Consider the following 27,358-nt stretch of genomic DNA (forward strand, 5'->3'; position numbering starts at 1 on the left):
GAAAGAGTGGACGTGGTCCACAGGCAGGTGACGTTTCCACCTGTACAGGTGACGCCCTCCCAACACCATCACTTGCTCTCCTTTGATCACTTTGCCAAACTAATTCAGACTGATGGCAACAAAGTTTCACACCCGAAAAAATACCTAGACTTGCTGGAGTAATGCCTTCATATGAAAAGCTCTTAATGAACGATAAAGAGACAAACATGATCTAATGGTTAAAGGATAAAAATAGATCGTTTGCAAAAGCTGAACAGAAACCAAAGAAATGCAAATCTGAACAAGACTCCTGCTCACCAGCCAATTTTTGGGGGACTTTTTTTTTAAGACACCACTACTTAGTGCTGGCGTGCTCAGGCACTGCTGGTGGGAGCACAAAAGACTACAATCTTAAAGGATGGCGTAATTAACGTTTTTTGTTTTCCATATTTTATGAGGCTTTAACATCATGGGGCCCCACTGCCAGGAAGGGACTGCCCCTCCCAGGGCTGGCTAATTCCTCTGGGTAATAATGCACCTATGAACATGCCTACCGCATGCAAACCAACTAATCCCAAGTCCACACTACAACTACCTCACTGATCTAACTCTTATACACCAAGCCGGTACTTCCCCCTGCCCTAAACCCCATGCACGGCCAGGTATCAGAAAACCAGAGACAACCCCCATAGACCAGAGCACTCTGACATCGTTCAAACCATACAATCCTAACCTTGTTCAATCTCGCCTACTCTGTCCCACCTGTTTCCTTCCACAGAGACAATGAAGGCTATAGGCCATGCTTTCCCCGTGCTCCTTCTGCCTATGTGACCTGGCCTTTTTCCATGGGACCCTGCAAGACACAGCATGCCTCCCTCTTGGCGACTGTAAGTAATAAACTCTTCTTTCAAAGGCAGTTGTCTCTGTATCTGTCACCTTACTGTACCTGATTAAAACAAATCCAGGGTCTATTTCAAGACAGGTGATTATGTGGTAGTCAACAACAAGTCTTAAAAGCTGGGTACGCCTGGGTGGCTCAGTCGGTTAAGCATCTGACTTTGGCTCAGATCATGATCTCACGGTTCATGGGTTTGGGCCCCACATCGGGCTCTGTGCTGACAGCTCGGAACCTGGAGCCTGCTTCAGATTCTGTGTCTCCATCCCCCTCTCTGCCCCTCTCTGGCTCACGCTCTGTCTCTATCTCAACACTAAACAAACATTAAAAAAAAAAGTCTTAAAAGTCTGTATATTCTTTAATCAAGCAATGTCACTAACAAGAATTTATCCTAAAAGAGTAATCATAGATACTAATTGCAACAATGTTGACTGTCTAACAATAGAAAAATGACCAAAAAGATTACAAAGGAGCTTTACAATTTCAAGATGAAACCTCACAGAAAACAAAACAAATTCTATCAAATCTATAGGGAATAAATATTTCCTACATTATTTAAACTTTCCTCAGTATAGTAAAAGATACAATATTTCCCAGTTTATTTTACCAGGCTTGGATAATCAAGACACCAAAACCTAAGGTAGTTCCAAAATGGAAACACAGGCCAACTGCACTTACGAATATAATTGCAAAACAGTTAAAACGTTAGCAAATCGAATCTAGATGCATACTAGTTAGAACAAACAACTTGAGTTTATCCCAAGTATACAAAAATTTGTCCAACATTAAGAAATACTTTAATATTATGAAACAGATCAAAAAGGCCTGAAACAAAAACGTCCGATATAAGGATGATCCATGTGCCTTAAGGAGAGGATCCAACCAACATAATAAAGGAAATACTAAAAGACCTAAAGGAATAAATACTCCCAAGGGGCAATCAGAACTGAATCTGCAGGGGCACCTGGGTGGCTCAGACAACTGAGCGTCTGACTCTGGATTTCGGCTCAGGTCATGATCTCCCAGTTGGCAGGATCCAGCCTCACAGCGAGCTCTGCACTATCAGCACAGAGTCGGCTTGGGATTCTCTCTTCCTCTCTGCCCCTCCCCTGCTTGCGTGCATGCTCTCTCTCTCCCTCTCAAAATAAACAAGCAGGTTCACATGGGAGGAAAGGAAAAGAAGAAACCTGGACCATCGCCATCCTCGAGCAGTTGAACCTGCCCTGGACTGCTTTCTTTACTTCTGAACTTGCTACACACGCACACAAACACACAAACACAAACTGAATCCTTTACTTGTGTAAGCCACTAGAGATTGGATTTCCAATTGCTCTGAGAGAAGTATTCCTAACACACAAGAATACATCAAAATGTATATGTATCAAAACTACATATTTTAAAAGTACAAATTTTAAATGTACACAACCTTTGAAACAACTACAGATTTACTGACGGAAATATCTGCACAAATGTTTAGAAACGTATGTGTCAGGAAGTTTACTACAGTGCTATCTGTAATAGAAAAAAATTGAAAACTTAAATATTCATGGAGAATATTACACATATTAGGGAATCCATACAATGTAATACTACACAGTCATTAAAAATAACACTATTTAAGGAGCACCTGGGGGGCTCAGTCAGTTAAGCATCCGACTTCAGCTCAGGTCATGATCTTGTGGTTCATGAGTTTCAGCCTCCTGTCCGGCTCTGTGCTGACAGCTCAGAGCCTGGAGCCTGCTTTAGATTCTGTGTCTCCCTCTGTCTCTGCATTTCCCACTCACGCTCTCTCTTTCTCTCTCTCAAAAAAATAAATAAACATTAAAAAAAAAGATTATTGAATAGATCATGAACATTTCTTCCTGTAAGTGGGAAGAGTATCCTATAAAAATACTATTATATCGAGGCGCCTGGGTGGCTCAGTCAGTTGAGCATCACTTTGGCTCAGGTCATGATCTCACACTTCGTGAGTTCGTGCCCTGCATCGGGCTCTGCTGACAGCTCAGAGCCTGGAGCCTGCTTCGGATTCTGTGTCTCCCTCTCTCTCTGCCCCTTGCCAGCTCACACTCTGTCTCTCTGTTTCAAAAATAAATAAATAAACATTAAAAAAAATTTTAAGGGGGCGCCTGGGTGGCTTGGTCGGTTAAGCGTCCAACTTCGGCTCAGGTCATGATCTCACGGTCCGTGAGTTCGAGCCCCGCGTCAGGCTCTGTGCTGACAGCTCAGAGCCTGGAGCCTGTTTCAGATTCTGTGTCTCCCTCTCTCTGACCCTCCCCCGTTCATGTTCTGTCTCTCTCTGTCTCAAAAATAAATAAACATTAAAAAAAAATTTTTTTTTTTAATTTTAAGAATCTGAAGGAGTAATAATATACTTAATGCATTTAAAGTCTCATAAAGCACTTTAATTGTAAAGATTTTTGTTGGAGATATCTTTACTTTTTAAACTCAATCAATGAGCTTTTCTCTACAGGCCTTTTATGGGGGGGGGCAGGAAAGGGGAGCATGGTGGGCAGACTTAATGTGATCATTCCAAATTTTATCTGAATTAATAAATACCAAAGAGTAGCGGGGGAAAACTTGAGAAGATGAACAATGAGGGGTTCCTGGCTCTTAAAATACTAAAACGTTAGAAAAGTATAGGTACAGCAATTGTTATTGCAATTAGGTACAATTGTTATTGCAAATAGGTACAGCAATATTGTTATGGTATTACACCGGAATAGATAAATTAATAGAACAAAATACAATCCAGAAATGGACTCAAGTATTCCTGGATAGTTAGCATATAATAAACAGTGGCATTTCAAAATCAATGGAGAGAAATGGATTAATCACCACATGGTACAAGAAGTTCTGGTTAGCCATTTGAAAATAAATTGTAGGAGCTGGATTCCTATCTCAGTCCTTACATCAAAACAAATCCCAGGGTGATCAAATATTTAAAAGCAAATACTAGACCACAAAGAGGTAGAAGTAAATCCAGAAGCTATAAAGGAAAACACTTTTAATTCACATAAAAATTAAAATACTTCCATTTGCCAAAACATCTCAAAATTAAAAAACAAACTGGGGGAGGGGCATCTGGGTGGCTCAGTCAGTTGAGCGTCCGACTTCAGCTCAGGTCATGATCTCCCAGCTTGTGAGTTCGAGCCCCGTGTCAGGCTCTGTGCTGACAGCTGGGAGCCTGGGGCCTGCTTCAGATTCTGTGTCTCCCCCTCTCTCTGCCCCTCCCCCACTTGTGCTCTGTCTCTCTCTCTCTCTCTCTCTCTCTCTCAAGAATAAACATTAAAAAAATTTTTTGAATTTAAAAAAACTGGGGGAAATTTCTGCTGCACCTGCTACACACGGGACAAAGAAGTCAACTCCCCCCTATGCAAAGAACTTAATTTGTTAAATTAAGGAGCTAGACATTCTCTCTCATGCCCTGATGGGGAGCCTGTAAACTGTCGAACCTTTTTGAAAGAGAATTTGGATTTGTCATTAAATTTTTAAATGTGCACATTCTCTGACTCAGTAATTCCAGTTCGAGGAATTTATACCACAAAAAACACTCACATGAGTGTGCAAAAACAGGTACAAGAATATTCACTGCAGCATTACTGTAATGGCACAAGTATTTCTCAATGGGAACTTAATTTAAAAAATCATAATGCATCTATATTGTGTAACCACAAAAATTAATACCTATTTAAAAATCGATGACATAATCTATATCAAAAACAAAGTGAAGCTTGAGAATGGCATAGGCAGCACGATTCCACTTTTAAATCATCAGAATGAGTACAATTCTTAAAAACTGGGAAAGACATATACCAGGCCTCTAACAGTGCTTATCTGAGGGATGAGCTTATATGGACTTTTCCTCTCATGTTAGATATTACGAATTATTTTACCACGAACATTTATTATTTCCAATGCAAAAATTTCTTCTTCTTATTTTTATTTTAGAGAGAGCATGCAAGCAGGGGAGGGGCAGAGGAGGAGAAAGAGAATCTCAAGCAGGCTCCACGCTCAGTGCAGAGCCCAATGCAGGGCTTGATCCCAGGACCCTGGGGATCACGACCTGAGCCAAAATCAAGAGTCAGGTGCTCAACCGACTGAGCCACCCAGGTGCCACCGCCAAGTTTTTAATTAAGAAATTTAGGGTGCCTGGGTGGTTCAGGCGATTGAGCACCCGACTGTTGATTTTTGGCTCGGGTCATGAGCTCACAGTCATGAGATCAGGTCCCTGCGGGGCTCCCCGTTGGGGGAACCTGTTTAAGATTCTCTCTCCCCCCTCCCCTCCTTCTGCCTCTCCCACCTTCAAAAAGATAAAAATTTTAAAAAAGGGGGACTCCCTTTGAAAAAAAGAAAAAAGAAATTTAGGAACACATAGCATGAAAGAATAGACAAATGTAGCAATGGAACAAACAGCACGAGAAACAGAGCCACACAAATACCGTCAACTGATCTGTGACAAAGAAGGAAAGACAGTTCAACAGAGAGGACAGTCTTTTCAACAAATAGCACTGGAACAGCTGGATAGCCACATCGAAAAAAAAAGAATCATCTAGATAGAGACCTTACAACCTTCACAAAAATTAACTCAAAATGAGTCACAGACCTAGATGCAAAATGCACAACTATAAAACTCCTAGAGCAAAACCACAGGAGAAAACCTAGATGACCTTGGGTACAGCAATGACTTTTCAGATTCAACACCAAAGGGAGAATCCATGAAAGAAATAATTGATAAGCTGGACTTCATTAATATTAAAAACTTCTGCTCTGCAAGAGACACTGTCAAGGAAGTGAGAACAAGCCACAGACTCAGAGAAAATACTTGCAAGAGACACATCTGATAAAGGACTTGTATCCAAAATATAAAAAGAAACCTTGAAACTCCACAGTTAAGAAAATGAACCATCTGATTAAAAGATGGGCCAAAATTCGCCTGGGTGGCTCAGTCGGTTAAGCGTCTGACTTCGGCTCAGGTCGTGATCTCACGGTTATGGGTTCAAGCCGTGTGTCGAGCTCTGTGCTGACAGCTCAGAGCCCGGAGCCTGCTTTGGATTCTGTGTCTCCCTCTCTCTCTGCCCCTCCCCCCACTCATGCTCGCTCTCTCTCTCTCTCTCTCTCTCTCTCTCTCAAAGGTGAATAAATGTTAAAAAAAATAAAAATTAAAAATAAGTAAGTAAAATTCTGAACAGACACCTCACAAACGATAGAGCAATGGCAAATAAACATACGAAAAGATGCTCAACATCACATCACCTGTCATTAGAAAACTGCAAATTAACACGAGACACCACTGCACACCTACTAGAACGGATAAAACCCCAAGCACAGACAACACCAAACGCTGCTGAGCGTGTAAAGCAATAGGAACTCTCACGCGTTCCTACTCTTACCGTACGGCCCAGCAATTGCACTCCTTGGTTTCACCCAAATGAGCTGAAAACTACATCCACACAGAAATCTGCATTACACAGCTTTACTCATGATCGCCCAAATTTGGAAGCAACCACGACGTCCTTCCACGGTGAAGGGATAAACTGGAACATCCACACAGTGCAACAGCAATCGGTGCCGAAAAGCCACAAAAAGACATGGAGGCTCCTTAAATGCATACTGCTATGTGAGAAGAGCCAATGTGGAGGATTCCAATTATATGACATTCTTGAAAAGGCAGAAGTATGGAAACAGTGGAAAAAAAGATCAGTGGTTGCCAAGGATTTAGGGGGAAAGAGGCATGAACAGGTGGGACACGGGATTCTTAGGGCAGCAAAAATGCGTACTGTATACAACAGCCAATGGATACAGCTCATCGCACGCGTCCAAACTCATAGGATGTCCAACACCAAGAGCGACCCCTGATATAAACGACAGACTCTGGGTGAGAACCATGTGCAGGTTCACCGACTGTAACAAATGTACCACACGGAGGTGGAATGTTGGTGGCGGGGCGTCTGGCGGGGTACGGGGTATAAGGGACGGTTCTTTCTGCTCAACTTTGCTGCAAACCTGACACTTCTCCAAAGGGGCACCTGGATGGCTCAGTCGGTAGAGCATGTGACTCTCGATCTCGGGGTTACACAATCCAGCCCCACGTTGGGTGTAGCGATTACTTAAAAATAAAATCTTAGGGGCACCTGGGTGGCTCGGCTGGCTGAGCATCTGACTCTTGATTGCAGCTCAGGTCATGACCAGGGTGGTAGGATTGAGTCCCGCATCAGGCTCTGCCCTGAGCGTGGAGTCTGCTTCAGATTCATATTCTCTCTCTCTCTCTCTCTCTCTCTCTCTCTCTCTCTCCCTCCCTCCCTCCCTCCCTCCCCTCCCTCCCCAGCTCATTCTCTCTAAATTTAAAAATAAACAAGAAGCTCCACTATGTGTTGTCAAAATGCTGTAAATGAATAAAAGCTCCATTATTGTAATAGCACATTGTCCTTTGACTTTCTTGCAACGAAAACCTATAGCTCATGTGTATTCTATGGCAAACAGTGTGCTGGGGACAGCACCATCAGCCTGCCCTTTCCACATGGAGTCTGTACTCACCACCAGACTTCCAGTCCATAATGAAAGGAGCATTTCTATCGTGTTGTAATATTCGCAACACCATGCCCGCCATGCATTAAGCAGAAACAATAAAATATTTATTTAAAGAATGAAAGTACTAAGGAAAATGGAATGATACTGGGAAAGTCTCATGCCTTTTACCTATAATCAAGTTACGTCAATTATAGGATTCTGCTCAGGCGACACCATGAGGCATATCAACAGAATTCATTCTGCGTCAACGGAAGCAGTAACCAGAAGACAGCCCCACTCGCCCCCTAAAGTCCAGTGCCAGCTCTGCTACGAGGCAGGTCACATCCCTCTCTTTAGTCCTCACTTCCTGGTCTGTAACATTAGGGAAGACAACTAGCCGTTAGGACCCCTCTCGGGAAGACAGCTCTGTACCTACTACTCCCTACAGGCAAAACACATCCAAAGAACATCAGGCGCCACCACAAGTCATTACCAACGGACATCTGTCACAAAGATCAACAAAAGAATGTCAGGCATTACAAACGCACCAAAAAGAATAAAACACCTAAGGGCACCCGGGTAGCTCAGTCAGTTTGGCTCAGGTCATGATCTCGCGGTTCATGGGTTCAAGCCCTGCGTCAGGCTCTGTGCTGACAGCTCAGAGCCTCTGATTCTGTGTCTCCCTCTCTCTCCCCCTCCCCCACTCATGCTCTGTCTCTCTGTGTCTCAGAAATAAACATTAAAAAAATTTTTAATAAGTAAATACTTTAAAAAAATTTTAAATAAGATACCTGGGAATAAACTCAATGAAAGAGGTGAAAGACCCCTATAAACTATAAAACACTGATGAAAGAAATTGAGGATGACATAAACAAATGGAAAGACATTCATGCTCATAGACTGGATGAATACCCTTAAAACGTCCATACTTCCTAAAGCAATCTACAGATTCAATGCAATGCCTATCAAAATACCAACAGCATTTTTCACAGAACTAGAATAATGCTGAAATTTGTATGGAATCACAAAAGACCCCAAACGGCCCAAGCAATCTTGAGAAAGAAAAGCAAAGCCAGAGGCATCACAATCCCTACTTCAAGCTATACGACAAAGCTCTAGCATCAAAACAGTATGGTCCTGGCACAGAAACAGACACACAGGTCAAGGGACTAGAGAGCCCAGAAATAAACCCATGCTTGTATGGTCAATTAATCTATGAAAGAAGAGGCAAGAATATACAATGGGGAAAAGACAGTCTCTTCAATAAATGGTGTTGGGAAAACTGGACACCCACACACGAAAGAATGAAACTGGACCATTTTCTTACACCATACACAAAAATAAACTCAAAACGGATTAAAGACTTAAATGTGAGACCTGAAGTCATAAAAATCCTGGAAGAGACTACAAGCAGTAATTTCCCTGACATCAGACATGGCAACATTTTTCTAGCTGTGTCTCCGGAACCAAGGGAAACAAAAGCAAAAACCATTAGGAGTACATCAAAATAAAAAGCTTTTGCACAGCAAAGGAAACCAACAAAACAAAAAGGCAACCTAATGAACGGGAGCAGATACTTGCAAATGATATATCCAATAAGGGTTACTATCTAAAATACATAAAGAACTTCTACAACTTACCACCAAAAGAACAAACAATTCAATTTAAAAAATGGGCAGAGGGGCACCTGGGCGGCTCTGTTGGTTAAGCATCCAACTCTTGATTTTGGCTCAGGTCATGATCTCACGGTTTGTGAGACAGGGCCCCATGTCAGGCTCCACGCTGTCAGTGTGGAGCCTGCTTTGGATTCTCTCTCTCCCCCTCTCTCTGCTCCTCGTCCACTCTCTCTCCCTCGAAATAAACTTACAAAAAGGAGAAAAAAAGGGAGGGGGGGCAGAAGACCTGAATAGACATTTCTCCAAAGAAGACATCCAGATGGCCAAAAGACACATGAAAAGATGTTCAACATCACTAATATTAGGGAATGCAAATCAAAACCAAATGAGCTATCACCTTACAGCTGCCAGAACGGCTAGAATCAAAAAGACAAGAAATAACAAGTGTTGACAACAATGTAGAGAAAAAAGAACCTCATGCACTGTCGGTGGGAATGCAAACTAGTGCAGCCGCTCTGAAAAACAGAATGGAGGCTCCTCAACTAATTAAAAATAGAAATATCATATCATCCAGTAATCCCTGTACTGGCTATACACCCTAAGAGAACAAAAACACTAATTCAAAAGCATATGTGTACCCCTATGCTTCCTGCAGCGTTATTTACAATACCTAAAATACGGAAGCGGCCCAAGTGTGTTCACTGACAGATGGACAGATAAAGATGTAGCACATATGCGTGTGTGTACACACACACACACACACACACACACACACACACACAAAATGGAATTTTATGGAGCCATAAAAAAGAACGGGCTCTTGCCATTTGTGACAATATGGATGGACCCAGAACGTATTGTGCTAAGTGAAATAAGTCAGAGAAAAACAAATACGGTATGATTCCACTTATATGTAAAATCCTAAAAAACAAATGACTAAAGTAACAAAAGGCAGAGACCAACCCATGAATGAGAACTAATGGCTGCCAGACGGGCTGGGGGCAAAATGGGTGGAGGGCAGAGGGAGGCCCAGGCTTCCAGGAATGGAATGAATAAGCCATGGGGACAAGAGTTTCAGCGTGGGCACAGTCAGTGGTGCTGCAAAAGTGTCATGTGGTGACCGACGGGATCGCTTGTGCTCATAGCATCATGTACAGACCTACCAGATCCCCGTGCTGGACCCCGATGTAACACTGTGTACTAACCACACTTCCTTTTTTTTTTTTTTTTTACAAAAAAATTCTGTAAAGACACCTTCGGGTGCCTGAAAGGCAACACAAGTTTAGGCTGATACAACTGGGGGGGGGGGGGGGGGGACCTCAGGTTATCAAATGAGGAAAAAGAACAAAGATACCTCCCTGCAGACCTCTTCTTGTTGGTGGTAGCAGCTTCGTCTCTGATCCAACAGAGAAGGACCTTCTACCGCTAGGCCCCTCAGTTCACATTAGCGGCCCCCACCCCCGCCCACTCCCTCAGATCAGAATCCTTGAGAGGAGAACTGTGGCTCTCGAATTCATTTCTGTAACCGCCCCCGCACATTACCTGCCACAGCTGTATCACACAAATATGTTTACTAAATACTCCCCTGAAGACGAAACTCAATTTAATGATTATACCAAAAACGCACATCAAATTTCACTGCATAAAGACCTAGTGTAAGATGTAGTCCCAAGATTTTAGAAAGCAGAACCCTTAAGATTCAAAGGCAGTTCTGTCCACAGGGAGCCAGGTAAGACACCCAAATTAAAGAATATCACACAATCCTGGACTAGTGTGTGTGGGGATGTTGGAGTATTAAGACAGGGGGGCTAACTCAGAGCTTCCGTGTTTTGGTGGATCAAGTACCTGCAAGTTTAGTAGTTGGGAGACTTAGGAAGTTATAACAAACAAACAAATTTATGAATTAGTCAATAATGGATGTTAAAAAAAATTGGAAGAAAAATAAAATTAGATCCCTATGTCACATCAAAAATAAGTTCCAGATGCAGGTGGCTTCCCCCGGCAAGCCAGAAGTGGATTTCCAGTAAGTCCTGCAGACGTGGCCTCCCAGAGGGCCAACAGAGTCTGGATCTGAGTTCTGGGAGTGGCCTCTTAAAGATTTATTCCTTCCCTGGGTGCTCTGCCTCAGCCTAGAGGCACTGACTGCTCCACACACCTGCTATTCCTATATTCTTTACAATTTTCTTTTGCTCTTAGGTATTCTCCTATTACTTAATAATTCTTTTTTTAATTTTTTTTTTAACGTTTATTTATTTCGGGGACAGAGAGAGACAGAGCACGAACAGGGGAGGGGCAGAGAGAGAGGGAGACACAGAATCGGAAGCAGGCTCCAGGCTCTGAGCCATCAGCCCAGAGCCCGACGCGGGGCTCGAACTCGCGGACCGCAAGATCATGACCTGAGCTGAAGTTGGACGCTTAACCAACTGAGCCACCCAGGCGCCCCTACTTAATAATTCTTTACACTAAGCCTCATCACCTTCTTCCTAGATGAATGCCTCCCTTTACTGCCCATCTAGCAGCCTGAGAGATTTTTTAAAACCTAAATCGTATCACATCACTCGTCTGCTCCAAACTTTCAATGGTCCCCATCGTGAAAACCAATCAATGCTTCGAGGGCCTACAAGATGTGCCTCCACCCCATGACCTCATGTCCTGGGCTCTCCTCTCCCCTCCTCCCCCACCCCCACCCCCACGCCCCCCCATAACTTCATTCTGGCCACACCGACCTCCAGGCCCTTCCCCAGACATGCCAGACACACCCTTCCTCAAGGCATTGGCAAAAACCGATCCCTCTGTCTGGAACCCTCTTCCTCCAGACAGCCTCACAGCTGACGCCTCTACCTCCTTCAAGTCTCTGCTCCAACATCATCTCCTCAATAAGGCTCCGACCACCCTATTTAAAACCCACCCATCCCCCTTCCTTTTACACTACTTTTTTTCTTCCACAGCATTTACCACCTGACCATCCATACTATTCGCTTACATCTGTTTAGTATCTGTCTCCCCACACTAAGACAGGGTCAGTTATGATCGGTGTTGCCCACTAATGCATTCCAAATACCCAGAACTGTGCCTGGCAAGTACCACACACTCGTATTTGTGGAATATATAGTTTTAAACTGGTCTGTGGGATTATCTAGTCAATGGGCCTCTGATTCACTGCCAAGGAGCAGGGACTGGTCTGGTTTTGTTCACCACTGAATTTCCTAGAACCTAATGCAGAGCTCAGCAAAAACCAGGTACGCAAACATTTGTTAATCGAAGAATATCATCTTTTTTTATCTATCAGAAGATACACATTTAAAATGACGGCGGCATTACCCAGGGCTGGTAAGAGTGTAAAGGAAACCCAATCTCTCATATTGCTGGCAGGCATGTAAATGATGCCTTTTTTGAGAGCAAGCTAGCAATAGCTATTAAAATTTAAACCACTCGGAGCTCCTATCCTTGAATTCAGTAATCTTACAGAAGTAAAAGAGTACCTGAAAAACAGGTACAAGATTATCTACTGCAGCACCGTTTATAAAATAATGAAAAACTTGAAAGCTATCTACTTGTCCATCAGTAGAAAAACCGGCAAATAACTCATGCACAGTGCACGCATGGGATGAAACACTCCTGAGCAAGAGTGAGGCAGATCCAGAACACTGACCCCAGAAAGTAGTCTGTGATCCAGTGAACTGACCAGAGGGCCCAGGCATCAGATGGGCTGGATTTGAATCCGCCCCCACCCCTCTCCCCGCCACATCCTAGCTATAGGTAACTCTAGGCACTTTTAACTTCTTTGTGCTTCAGTTTCCTCACCAATAAAATAGGAAAAACAGTAACATTATAGCAGCAGTAGCCACCTCCCTGGTAGGAAGATCTCCTGAGATAAAGCACTCAGTACTTACAGCACAGGACACAGCCACAGAACCATCTACAAATACATTTTAAATACAGCTAACATTTATTAAGTGAGACAGACAAGTTGCAGACCTATATATGGACAGCCTGTCCACCTCAGTGGCAAATTTAGCATGTCTGTGTAACTACAGGAAAAAAGTCAAGAAGGAAAAACAATAGTGGTGACTTCTGGGAGATGGGAGGAGACCTAGTTTTTCTTAATACGCATACTTTTTTAATGGAGGAATTTTACAAGGCAGTGTTTTTAAATAAAAAATCAGAGCAAATGCATCTACGATGTAGTTTAACTTCGATTTTAAAATACTAAAATTTGAAAATGTGTACATTGTATATAGTCTTTGAATTCTCGAGATAAAATGGGATAATTAAATGTACATGGAATTTCTTTGGCTACTAAAATCACCTTGATTCTAAGTGAATAAACTAAGATGCACCAGCAAAAAAAAACCAAAATACTTTTTCAATAAATTTACAAGGAATTAAAAAGCTTTTAAAAAGTTACATTTCATCCTATGAATTTACACATAAATCAGTTATTTTCTTCATCTACTGTATTCTCATGGAAACCAAAGATCTGTCAACAAATGAAAACAAACAGTATCAACCAAAAGACAGCTGTTTCTAAAATGAGACAGGCAAGATTAAAGTAAAAAACTAAACAGTGATCTTTTACTGGCAATTCAACACAGAAGAATTCTGCATGTATTTTTAAAACTCAGCAGGGCTAAGACATTCGAGTGTGCCGAAACCTAACGTGTTAAGAAGTGACCTATATTAAGTTCGGCCAAAGAGAAAAATTAAATCCCCAAGATGAACTTCTAAGAAGACGCTGACACAAAGCACTCGAAAATACTGAATTCTCTCTCCTTCTGCACACAGTGGCTGTGGCTGCTCACTTACCACACTAATTGAAAATAAATATGGCAATCTACACAGACTAAATCCCATCCCAGAGTCACAGGATTTGAAAAACAGGGAATAAACCTGTACTAAGAATAGCAAGGATACAAGACTTCCTAGAGCTAATTTTTCCTACCCTCCTTCAAGTGCTTAGTCATTTCTGCCTATTTACAAGGAAGACCATTTCCCATCTTTAAAAGAGGAGAGAATTTTTATTCCAGGCAGTGGTGTCACCTGAGCTGCCCCAGACATTTATTTCCATGCAACTCCAGGGAAGGTTGCGGCCAGCTAAGCATACCTACCCCTCCAGATCAGAACCAGAAGCGACTGGAGCTCTCGGTATTCCGCCTCCGTCAGCAGTAACAAAGAGGGGTTTGTGGAAAAGCAAAGTTTTCCTCCCTGACACCAAATGCAAAAGGTGAGAAGTGCGGCCTGACCACACGGCAGCTTGCCTCCCGGGTGCGAGAGCCCACCAGAGATCCCTCCCGTCTCTCCCACGGAAACGGAATGCACAGCAACTCCATAGGCAACTAACAAAACCTAACACCAAAGGCCAACAGGCTCCAGAGCACACTTCCAAGAGAGCAGCTAGCCTTAAAATCTGATAACATTGTTTCGGGCTCCCGGAAGGCAAGAACAAAGACTCCGTTTTCCACGAACGAACCGGCTTTTTACAGAGACAACCCCAAGCAAAGGCAAAGTTTATTAAGCACCTACTGTGCGCCCAGCGCCACACGCCAGCATCACTGCTGACACGGAAACTGCTAGGCACACACGCCCACTGCAGGAACACACATGAAAGAACTTCCTCACCTAGACACTTGGCCAAGGGCCAAGCACACGGTCTCCAAACACAACTCCAGGCGGTAAACCCCGGGACGAGGTGGTCGAGCTCTGAAGTCTTGAGCTCAGCCCACGTCCCAGAAGATCAGGAAGGGCTCTGACAACCCAGCTTGGATGACCTAGGATTTGGGGGGGGGGGGGACCCTCTCCTTCCAAGAGGGCAAGGGCTATGCAGACCCGTTTCCCCGACTCGCACATTCCAACACCACCGTCCTCATTATTCCCGAATGCCCCCGCAAGGATGCTGCTGGCCTGGCGCACACGCAGGTGGCCGTCTTCGCGGGGAAAGTGCAAAGGCACGCGTTGGCCTCTCTTGATGAGCAAGCCGAAGGTCAAAGAGGCTAAATGTGCCCAGACCCGTCGGGGAGGGGGGGGGGGGGTTGGGCTGGGGGGGGAGGGGAAGAGGAGGGTCCGGGTCCTGCAGACCCCCAGGTCCCCGGCACTTACCATCAGGCCGCACCGCCCCTCCGGGAACGCCACCCGGCCCCCGGCGGGGGCGCGCGCGGGGAGGGCCCTGAGCCGGGCGTCCCGTCGGCTCCCGCAGCCCAGGCCCCGCCGGCCGCAGCCTCCCCGCCGCGCGGCCCACGTGCCGGGCCCTCCCCGCGCCCGCCGCCCCCGCGCGCGCGCGCCCCCGCCGCCCCCGCGCGCGCGCCCGCCTCGCCCCGCGGGGCCCCGGGCCCGCGCGCGCCCCCCGCCGCCCGAGTCCCCCCGCGCCGCGGGGCAGGCCGCGCCCGCCGCGCCGGCCATGGTGGGCGCCTCACCGTCGGGCTGAGGAGCCGGGCCCGGCTGCGCCATGGCCGGGCGGCGGCCTCGGGGAGCGGGGCGGGCGGGCGGCCGGCGTCCCGGGCTCCCGCGGGGCTCAGCTGGCGGAGGAGGCGTCGACCGAGCCGCCGCCGCCGCCGCCCAGGGAGGAACCGCTAAGGCTGGAGCCGCCGGCGCCGCCACAGCCGCGGGCAGAGACGGACCCGAGCGCCGACCTCCGCCTCCTCATCCTGACAGCGGGAAATAAGCAGTGCGCAGGCGCGGGAGGGACGGGCGGCACGTGACGTAGCCCGAGGGGAGGGGCGGGGCCTCGCGCGGTGCAGCAGGCGGCGCGCGGCGGGCGGGAGGAGGGAGGAGGGCTAGAGGGGCGCAGAAAGGATGGAGGGACCGAGGGGCCGTGGGGCTGTGGAGGGGAGGGGGGGTGCTCGCAGTCCGCCGCCCCAGCACAGACGAAAGGCCGAGCGAGGAGGCCGGGTGGCCGAGTGAGTGCAAATCCAGCCTCTACCCCTCGTAGCTGTGTGACCTTGGGCGAGTCACTTCACCTCCCTGAACCTCACAAGGGCTCATCTGGGTGGCGGCGGAGGAAGGCATCAATGAAAGAAAGTGTGAGGCACTGTTTCTGGCGTACTTGGCATTGAGCACCTGTGTGCCAGGTGACTTACAGGGACCAGGTACTGTGATAGATGATGGGGACACAGCCAAACTCAGCCCCCGTGCTCATCGGGACGGGAAAGGAGAGGTGATGTGCAGACAGTACCGCCCTTACACGCGACTGGAGAGCCTGCCCGAGGCCCTGTCTGGACACAGTCCTCCCACGGGGTGCAGGGAACATGCCCACCTAACACATGTGCCCCCCCCCCTTGAGGACCAAGTTCTGGGAGCCTGTGACCTCAGAATCCCCCCGCCAGATGGCTGGAGGCTGTGGCCTCTTCCCGGGTCTATCCTCTCCAGGGCAGAGACGGCGTGTGTCCAAGTAGCTAAGCAGCAGCCGTATTTTTAGGAGGTGGCACACCAACTGGACATTTGAGGTGCAGTGTAGACAAAGGGGGCCAAGGGCCAACAGTCCAGCCCCGCCAGGGCTCCCCTTGCCACCCCAGTTAAGTGCATGGATCTCAGGAGTTCTGGAATTCTGAATCCCTGGTCTTCCCCATCACCGAAGATGCGCATTTCTCAAGGTAGAATAGAACATATTAAGGTTAACGGGTGGAATGATGTGTAATTTTAAATAATTTTAGGTGGACGTGTAGCATCTGTTTGTACTTTTGTCCCAAATTCTGCTAGCATTAGGGGAGGACCTGAATACAGACTGGAGTTTTTTGAGCAGTTAATATCCTCAGATGGCTGGTGTGCCTTTGAGAGAGCAAGCAGGATCATTTCCCCTGCCCACTCCCCCCAAATGTCTTCTGTCCACGATAGGGCAGCCCAGTGCATCCTCTATCTTGTGATGACTAACACGAGGTAGGGGCCATAAAGATAGCAGATGCTGGTGTCCTCTCTAGAAGGGACTCTTTCCAGGGAGTAAGAGGCATCTTTATTGCTATTGATAATCTGAGGCTTGAAGCCAGGCCCTCAAGATCAAGGTCACTCAGAAATGGTCAGGCTGCTGGTTTGGACACCCAGAGCTCCCCATGCCAAGCAAGTGTTTAAAAAAGCAATGTTGCAATCAGTTGGGAGCACACAATCAGATAAGAGCAGGTGTACATTTTTGTACTTTTACGTAAATCCCAAGACTCAGCAATTCCACCCATAGGTATATATTCTAGAGAGAACTAGTGTGTGCTCAAAGCCTTTATTAAGTGTAAAAGGCATGATTCCTCTATTCTGAAAGAAGCCGAGAGACAAGATGTAAACACATGAAATAATTACTTATCAATTACATTGCACATGTGCCCCAAGAGACACATACAAGAATATTCAAGGTGGCATAGCTTAAATTTTTTTTAATCTTTATTTATTTTTGAGAGAGAGAGAGAGAGTGAGAGTGCAAGCAGAGGAGGAACAGAGAGAGAGGGAGACGCAGAATCCGAAGCAGGCTCCAGGCTCTGAGCTGTCAGCACAGAGCCCAACTCAGGGCTCGAACTCAAACCCTGAGTTCACGGCCTGAGCTGAAATCGGACGTTTACCTGACTGTGCACCCAGGCGCCCATCAAAGCGGCATAGTTTATAATACAATAAACAACTAAATAACCCAAATGTTCACCAACAGTAGGATAAATAAATTTTAAAATATTCATACAGTGGAATACTCTACAGCAACAATAACGAACAAACTACCCTTACATATTCAGCATAGATGGATCTCAAATAGTTTTGAGGAAAAGCAAACCATAAAGCAATACAATACAGCATGATCCCATTTATATATAGCTCCCAAACAGGCAGAACTAAACATTATGCATACATAGTAAACTAAGCACAGGAGGGAAGCAAGTATCAGAGAAATAACAACGGTCCCTGAACCAGGGACGGAGGGTCATATGATGAAGAGCCCATGAAAGCTTGCCTTCTAAGGTGATGGCTACATGATATTTCTTAACTTGGGTCCATTTAAACTAATTACAAACATGAGACACAGATGTAGTTTAGGTGAGAAAGATTGCAGGATGTTTGCTTAAAATACAAGCTTCAAGTGAGCAAATTTGATGCAACTGTTTTTGTGCTGCACTAATAGAGTCACAGAGTGTAGATGATAGGAGGTGAAACCTGTCCCGCACTTTGCCCCGCTCGGGTCACATCCGCAGGGGTTGGCTGTGTTTGTTCTGGGCACCACTTTTTTGCTGGGGGGACACTGGCCAGCTGGAGTGGATGGAACTCCAGGGAACGAAGAATCTAAAAATGATCCTGTGCAAAGTTCATAGGGATATCAGAGACAGGTACTCTGGGGGAGGGGGGGAGAGGGGGAGGGAGTGTGGGAACAAAGATGACCAGGGACATGAAGCTGTCCTTAAATCCCGGAGAACAGCGGGAACATGTGTGATGTGTGTCCAACGATTGCAGACTTCAACTCAACCCAAAGAGGAACTTTTTCTCCACAAGAGCGAACCAGGGAGAGAAGGGGCTACCTTTCGAGGAGTGAGCTCCCCGTCACAACAAGTATGCAGGGGGAGCTGGCTGGCAATTGGTCAGAGGTGCCCGACAAGGATTCCTGCCCCAGTTAGGGGATGAGATGAGGCCATCGTTATAGTCCTCTTGAGCCTTGGGATGCTATAATAACAACGACAACAGTAAGTTTGCTGCATTTTAAAGTTTACTATGTGCTTTCCCATGTATTATGTCATTTTACTGCACAGCAACGCACAAGGTGGACAACAGGCACAGAGGAGATAAGCCAAATGTTCCCAGATAAAGTCATTTCAAAATTCTATCCTGTGCAGACATGGCTATCAGACCAGGTGTCCCAGCCTGGGATTCAGCTAGGAGCACTCAGTGGTGTTGGGGTTCTCTCTCTCCGCGACCCAGATTCTCAAGGGCAGGAAGGAACCAGGGAGTAAGGTCAAGGCACCATACTTCTCTGGCCTTTGATGAAGGTTATGGGGAAAGGACAGGAACCAAGGGGACTCCCCCAGGGGTGCTGTCTGTATCCAGACACCTGGAGACTTGGGGAGTCCCAACCTGGGTGCTGGCTTCCTCACTAAGAGCGCCCAGGAAGAGCTCACAGGCACCATCATGTCCTCAGCCACAATCCCCCCGCCTGGTCTCCCTGATTACCCCTTGGTCCAGCCGCCCACCCAAGAGCAGCAACCTTCCCCTCCCAGGACCTGGAGTGGGAAGATGGTGATGGGTAATCCTCCCTCCAATCCTGCCTCGCCCCATCCCTCTCCAGGGAGAGAAGTGTACCTACCACGGAGAGCAGAGCACCACAACCGAGGAACGACCTCCCTCCTCACACTCTCACGAGACGCAAGCTGGTGTCCAAGGAAGAACTCCAGGCTTGGAATCAGAAGACACAGATTAGCTCCTGACCCAGAATGCACTACTTTGACCTCTTTGAGCCCCTGTTGACTTAGCTCAAAGGGCGAAAATAGAGCAGCCTCGTGGTGCATCAGGATGGCTAAAGACAGAAAGCAGCCAACGCCTCACGCGTTAGTTTCTCTGCAAACGTCTGCTTCCACCTCTCTGTCTCTCCCCTCCTTCCTTTTCCCTGGGTCAGAAGTTTCCATCCTGGTGATGAGGGATCCCTGGACCCTGGTAGTCGGTCAGTGAAGGTATTTCTAGAAATCCAGGGCAGAAATTTCCAATATTTTCAAAGCTTAACGGAACCATCCCACTCTACATAAGGCCCTAAAGGCTAAAATGTCAAGTTTCTCGGGGCGCCTGGGAGGGCTCAGCATCTGACTTGGTTTTGCATCCGACTTGGTTTTGGCTCAGGTCATGAGCTCACGGTTTGTGGGTTTGAGCCCCACATCGGGCTCTGCAGTAGCTGTGCTGGGCCTGCTTGGGGTCCTCTCTCCCTCTCTCTCTGCCCCTCCCCAGCTTGTGCTTGCTCTCTCTCTCTCAAAATAAATAAATAGGGATGCCTGGGTGGCTCAGTCGGTTGAGCGTCCGACTTCGGCTCAGGTCGTGATCTCAAAGTTCATGAGTTTGAGCCCCGCGTCGGGCTCTGTGCTGACCGCTCAGAGCCTGGAGCCTGCTTCGGATTCTGTGTCTCCCTCTCTCTGCCCCTTCCCCACTCATACTCTGTCTCTCTTCGTCTCTCAAAAAATGAATAAACATTTAAAAAATTTTTTTAATAAATACATTTAAAAGTTCAATTAATTAAGCATCAAGTTTATTTGCTTTGGACCGAAGTTATACCACATTGCTTATCTGATGCTGATTAGACATTCTTATTTCAGTTTTGTTTTAGTTTTTTCTTTTTTTGAATATTTATTTTTTGAGAGAGCGAGTCAGTGTGAGCGGGGGAGAGTCAGAGAATCCGAAGCAGGCTCCAGGCTCTGAGCTGTCAGCCCAGAGCCCCATGCGGGGCTCGAACTTGTGGGCCAGGAGATCATGATCTGAGCCAAAGCCGGACGCCTAACCCACCGAGCCACCCAGGCACCCCTCTTATTCCAGTTTTATATTAGCTGTTGATTAATGATCTAGAGGGATCCATTATTACTTAATATACATAGTTTGCCAGATAGACAAGCACCTTTAGATCTGATGGGTGCTCCTGACTCTTAGAATTCCCCGTTTATAATATCAACCCCACAGTGGCATAACTGCCTGGAAAGAAAAGTAGCTGATGTTTACTAAGGCGTTCCATGGGCCAGGCACTGGGCAAAGTGCTTTACCCTTGTATCGGCTCATCTAATCTCCTTAAGAACCTTACAATGGGGACAGGAGGAGAGCAGAGGTGAGAAATATCGACAACTCATTTTATAGATGATGGGACCAAAGAAGTTAACCAATCCAAGGTCACAGAGCTAGTAAGTGATAGAGCTGGGAATGAGACCCGAGTTTGGGTCCAATGTCCACACGGGTAACTCCCATGTTACTCTGCCAACTAGCTACATGTCCCTTTCTCCCATCGGGGGAAATTGTCAAGTCCCAGAAAAGAGGCACACAGGTATTTTCTTTTTTCTATTTTTTTTGTTCATTTTTGAGAGACAGAGCGTGAGCAGGGGAGGGGCAGAGAGAGAGGGAGACACAGAATACAAAGCAGCCTCCAGGCTCCAGCTGTCACCACGGAGAGCCCGATGTGGGGCTCCAACTTGCAAACCCCGAGATCGTGACCTGAGCTGAAGTCGGACGCTTAACCGACTGAGCCACCCAGACGCCCCAAGGCACGCAGTTATTTTTAATGTTGTATGTCTACAGCCTAACGTAACAAGTGCTCAGCATGTACTTATCGAGCGAATGAATGGATAAGCAAATGAATAACACGAGGAATATATGGAAGAAATAATAATGAATCCTTGGTGGCGAGACCTACAATCTGCAGATTAAATCTGTGTGATTTAATTCATCTGCTTCTCAATTCTTATTGGGTTACAGACCATAATTTTAATCGTTATTACTAATAATTCCCACCGCTTAACTGAGCACCTAGTATGTACTAGAGACTTTTACCTGTATTATGTCAACGATCCTCTTAACAGCTCTTTCCTGTAGATTCCATTTCTTATCCCAGGGCTCAGAGAGGTTGAATGATTGGCCCAAGTCACACAGCAAATGGGAGAACCAGTATTCCAATCCAAGTCGGCCTGACTCCAAAGCTTATGCTTTTTCGCTGCCGGGGCTGGCTAACCGTGTCTCAGGTATCACCAAGCACCCCACACTTCTATGCCGTTGTCAACTAAATTCACTTGTAGAATTTTTTTTTTTTAACGTTTATTTATTTTTGAGACAGAGAGAGACAGAGCATGAACAGGGGAGGGTCAGAGAGAGGGAGACCCAGAATCTGAAGCAGGCTCCAGGCTCTGAGCTGTCGGCACAGAGCCTGACGCGGGGCGGGGCTCGAACTCACAGACCGAGAGATCATGACCTGAGCAGAAGTCGGACGCTTAACCGACTGAGCCACCCAGGCGCCCCACACTTGTAGAATTTTTAACACTAACTCCAGAAGTTATTTTGGTTTTCGCTTCTTGTATACTTTTTTCAAATTACTCCAGGAAAATTCTAATGTTTTTTTTTTTTAATCCAGACAAAGCAAAAGTACCCCCTCAACCCCTCCCTGCAACACGCAAGAAACTCCACACTCCTCCCCAAGGCGAACTACTGGGATCAGTTTCATATGAATCCTTTCAGACAGTTTTCTCTGCACTTATCCGCATGCAGAAACAGGTGTCCCTGTCCCATGTTCCTCACATAGATAAGAGCACATTGCACACAGGATTCTCAAGTTACCCTTCTCCTTACTTCTTTTAGCTCTCACATAATTTTCCATTTTGGTAAATGGAGTCAATTACAATTTTTCCTTACAAGCATTGCTGCAAGGAACACACATTCCCATTTAGGCATTTACGTGAGTGGTTATCCAGAAGTCTTATCTACCTACTTGGAATTACCAGATCAAAAGTCCTGAATGCTTTTTGTTATAACAGAGGCTGACACGTTACTCTCAAAAAGCATCACGCCTGGGGCGCCTGGCTGGCTCAGTCGGTGGAGTGTGTGACTCTTGATCTCAGTGTCATGGGTTTGAGCCCTGCGTTGGGTGATCACTTAAATAAATAAACAAATGTTAAAAAAAAAAAAAAAAGTGTCACATCATCATACACTCCTACCAACAGTGTGTGAACGTGTTCATTTCCGCATATCCTTGCCAACCCTGGCTTTTATCTTTTTTTTTTTGTCTGCCAATCGGGTGGACAAAAGATTACGCAGTAATGTCATTTTAAGAAGCCATTTCCCTGAATATCAGTGAGGCTAGGGATCTTTTAATATTTTTTTAGCTGTTTGTATTTGTCTACTATGGAATTCTATATATCTTTTGCCCATTTGTCATTGGTTGTTTGCCTTTTACTATTTATTGACTCGAAGCAATTCTTTTTTTTAATGTTTATTTATTGGGGGGGAGGGCAGAGAGAGGGGGACAGAGGATCCGAAGAGGGCTTTGAGCTGTCATCACAGAGCCCCATGTGGGGCTTGAACTCATGAACCGTGAGATCATGACCTGAGCCAAAGTTGAACGCTTCACCGACTAAGCCACCCAGGTGCCCGATTCGGAGGAATTCTTAACATATTATTTTTTTAAGTTTATTTATTTATTTTGGGGGGGGCCGAGGGGCAGAGAGAGAGGGAGAGAGAAACCCAAGAGGACTCCACCCTGACAGCTGCTTCAGAGTCTGCTTCAGATCCTCTGTCCCCCCCCCTTTGCCCCTCCCCTGTTCATGCTGTCTCAAAAATAAACAAACGCTAAAAACATAAAATCAAATAAAAATGGAATTATTTTTGTTGCAAGAAATTAAAAAAAAAAACAACCTCAAATGAGTGTTTTAAAATGGGACGGGGTGGGGACTGGGGGGAGGAGGAATTTGTTCATATAAGAGAGAGGTCCCAAACAGCAACTGGTTTGGGGAGAGGCTCTGAATAAAATTAACTAGAGCGGTAGAGGATAGGGCAATTTTTGGCAGAGACCCAAGAGGGAAGATGGGGGCAGCTATGGGAAGACGTGGCAGGAAAGAATATTCACGCAAAGAGAGGACAAACTTGGAAAAATCCTGAGAGTCTAACAAGGCTGGCCTGTTCAGGAGACAAAAGCAAGCCACAATGACTGGGGCAGGGGAAGGACTGGAGGGGTCCAGCAAACGTCAACTTTTGTGAGATGCTGAAGCCACAGCAAGGAATTGAATTACACGTTCTCTTTGATTCCACCTGCTGTGGGAAGCTATCGGAGAGTTTTAAACAGAAGAACTATAAGACTTGATTTACACTTTTAAAGAGATCATCCTGAGGGCACCTGGGTGGCTCAGTCGGTTGAGCGTCTGACTTCGGCTCAGGTCATGATCTCACGGTTCGTGGGTTCGAGCCCCGTGTCGGGCTCTGTCCAGCTCGGAGCCTGGAGCCTGCTTCGGATTCTGTGTCTCCCTCTCCCTCTGCTCTCAAAAATGAATACACGTTAAAAAAAACTTTTTTTGGAAAAGAAATGAATGCCAAGACACATTGCTAAGTGGGAAAGAAAGCAGAAGTCAAAGAGTATATAGCGTGTGCCACATTTCGTGTAAGAAGTGAGGAGGGGCGCCTGGATGGCTCCCTCGGTGGACTGTGCGACTCTTGATCTCGGGGTCGTGAGTTCTAGCCCCAGGTTGGAGGTGGAGATTATTTTAAAATAAAATCTTTTTTTTTAATGGAGAAAGAAGCCTATATATTCTGTATTTCCTAATTTTTACTACAGTCTTATTGAAATATAATTCACAGAACATGAAACTCATCTGGTATTCAGTACATTCACGAGGATATGCAACCATCACCACAGTCAATTCTAGAGCGTCAGCACCAGAAGCGGTCCCATACCCGCCAGAGTGACCCCCTATTCTCTTCTCCCTCCGGTGCCGGGCAAACACTTACCTGCTTTCCGTGTATGTGGATTTTCCCGTTCTGGACATTTCATACAAGCGGACTCATAGATACGTGATCTTTTGTGTCTGGCTTCCTTCACTAAGCATAATGTTTCCGAGATTCATTCGCGTCGTAGCCTGTGTCGATGTTTTGGTTCCTTCTGTGGCTCGCTAGGATTCTCTTATGGGTACGCCACGTTTTGTTTATCCATTCATCAATTCAGGAACATTTGGGGTATTTCCATGGAACGCTGCTGTGAATATTCACGTACAAGTTGTATAGACACATGTTTTCATATCATTTCGTATAACGATGAGTGAAGTCACTGGTTCCTACAGTAACTCTGTGTTTAGCATTTTGAGAAACGGTCAGACTGTCTTCCAAAGAGGGACACCATTTTACAAGGAACTGCACAAGAGGTGAGGGTTCCAAATTTCCCGCGTCTCTGCCAACACTTGTTACTTATTTTCTCTATTTTTCTTTTTTAATTTTAGCCACCCTATTGGGGTGGGGTGGAAGCTTAGTGAGGCTTGGAATGGCATTTCCCTGCTGGCTAAAGATACTGAACATCTTTTCATGTGTTTATGAACCATTTGTGTATCTTCTTGGGAGAAACGTCTCTTCGGCTCCTTTGCCCATTTTTTTAAATTGGGTTATTTTGCTTTATACTGTTGAGTCGTAAGAGTTCTTTTTATATTCTGGATTCAGTTCTCTTAGGACACGTATGATATTTTGAAATCAAGAAATGTGAGGCTTCCAACTTTGTTCTTCTTTGTTAAGATTGTTTTGGCTGTTATGGGCTCCTTGGAGTCCCAAATGAGTTCTAGGATCAATTTGTCAATGTCTTCAAAGAAACCAGCTGGGATATTAAAAGGCATCGTTTTGAATCTATAGATCATTTTGAGAAGTGATGTCATCTTTTTTTTTTAATTTTTTTTAACGTTTATTTATTTTTGAGACAGAGAGAGACAGAGCATGAACGGGGGAGGGTCAGAGAGAGGGAGACACAGAATCCGAAACAGGCTCCGGGCTCTGAGCTGTCAGCACGGAGCCCAATGAGGGGCTCGAACTCACAGACCGTGAGATCATGACCTGAGCCGAGGTCGGACGCCCAACCGACTGAGCCCCCCAGGCGCCCCAGAAGTGATGTCATCTTAACGAGATAAAATCTTCCAAGCCATGTAGATGGTATGTTTTTCCATTTTTTCTGTCTTAAATTTCTTTCAATGATGTTTCATAGTTTTTAGAGTATAGACTTCACTCTTCTTTTGTTAAATTTATCCCTAGGCATTTCATCGTTCTTGAGTTATTGTACATGGAATTGATTTCTTAATTTCAGTTTTGGAGTTTTCACTGCTAATGTATGGACATACAACTGATTTTTATATATTCGTCTTGTATCCTTCACCCTTGCTGAACTCATTTATTAGGTCTGATGGTTTTTAGCGGACTTTCTTAGGATTTTCTGGATACAAGATCACGTCATCTGAGAATATAGTTGTACTTCTTTCTTTCCAATCTGGATGCCTTTTGTTTCATTTTCTTACCTAATTTCCCTGGGTAGAATTTCCAGTCTAATGTTGAATAGATGTGATGGGCATGAACATCTTTGTATGGTTCTTCTTTTTTTTTTTTAAGTTTATTTATTTATTTATTTTGAGAGAGAGACAGAGCGAGCAGGGGAGGGGCAGAGAGACAGGGAGAGAGAGAGAGAGAGAGAGAGAGAGGATCCCAAGCAGGCTCCATGCTGTTAGCACAGAGCCAGACACGGGGCTCGAACTCACAAACCGTGAGATCCTGACCTGAGCCGAAGTCGGGCGCTTAACTCTGCTTGACCCTTCATTTCCTGCTTGTACAAAACCTCAAGGTCGGTTAGAAATGAGAGATTGGGGCCTCTCGAGTATCTCTCACACATGTGCACAGCCCTGCCCACGTGTCCTTCTGGAGTCCCTAGAAGTCCGAGATTATCAAAGCCCTCCGTGGAGGTCTCATTCCCTAGCTTTTCCGTTCAGCTTCTTCAGTCCGCCTCTTATCAGTTCCAACTGGTATTACCACCTTGGGAGGTATGATGTCAAACAATTGCAACTGTTTTGGTTGCTTTTTTTTTTTTTTTTTTTTTCCTCCAACAAATGCCCCGGGGATAGGGCTGTTTGCAGGGAGTAAGCTCTGAGTCAGTTCAAATAAAAACAAGCCCTAAGAGTGGAGATTTTTTAGGAGTCGCCAGACAGATCAAAAGGTGACTGGTCTTCTGGGTTGGGGATTTGGGGGGAAGTTCAAACCTATTCTGGCCCCTCTAGTGGCTTCTAGGCTGGCAGCTGTCATTAGCTACTACAGTTTCCAGTCTATTACAAAGATAAGGAGAGGGGCCGGGGTGACTCAGTGGCTCAGACAGTTGAGCGTCTAACTCTTGAGTCAGCTCAGGTCATGATCCCAGGGGCATGGGATTGAGCCCCAAGTTGGGCTCTGCGCTGAGTATGGAGCCTGCTTAGGATTTTCTCCCTCTCTCTCACTCTCTCCCTCCCTCTCTCCCCGCCCCTCCCCCACTCTCAGGTAGATAGATAGATAGATAAGGGGGGGGATGGGAATAGGGTAAATTAAAATGCCAGAAAGCTTTCTGTTCTTACCTAACTTTGGCTTTTCTCTTCAATAGATCCTTCTCGGATTTTAGCAAGCCTTTGGTTAATTTCTAGAGTTCTAAAAAAAAAGGGGGATTTTGACCCTTTTTGCCAGTGTTTTTGTTGCTTCTATGGAGGAGCAGATTTTCGGAGACTTTTACCCTGCCATTCCAAAGCTGCTTCTATCCGTATTCTTTTTTTTTTTTTTTTTTTTCACGAAAGGAAACAGCATAGATCAGAGTCTCATAAAAATCACCATGTAAGGAGTCATTGTCACAATATTTTGGGTATAACATAGAATAGACCAAATGCACAAATATGTTGATTTTTTTTTTTTATTTGAGAACTAGGACTCT

At 45.7% G+C, this 27,358-nt stretch overlaps 1 protein-coding gene across 4 annotated transcripts in view; it reads right to left on the reverse strand.

Annotated features, from left to right (window-relative positions):
* Positions 1–15,637, reverse strand: part of RABEP1 (rabaptin, RAB GTPase binding effector protein 1) — a 100,024-nt gene extending 84,387 nt beyond the window's left edge. For all 4 annotated transcript variants that reach the window (XR_006211049.1, XM_042965998.1, XM_042966000.1 and 1 more), the window contains exon 1: positions 15,408–15,637. Coding sequence is in view for 3 of the 4 variants with exons in the window: in XM_042965998.1 (XP_042821932.1) it covers positions 15,408–15,441 (34 nt within the window). In the remaining variant the exon portion in view is untranslated. The remainder of the gene's footprint in view (positions 1–15,407) is intronic.
* Positions 15,638–27,358: the final 11,721 nt, after the last annotated feature.

Source organism: Panthera tigris, chromosome E1 (genome assembly GCF_018350195.1).
Source record: "Panthera tigris isolate Pti1 chromosome E1, P.tigris_Pti1_mat1.1, whole genome shotgun sequence".
Lineage (NCBI taxonomy): Eukaryota > Metazoa > Chordata > Mammalia > Carnivora > Felidae > Panthera > Panthera tigris.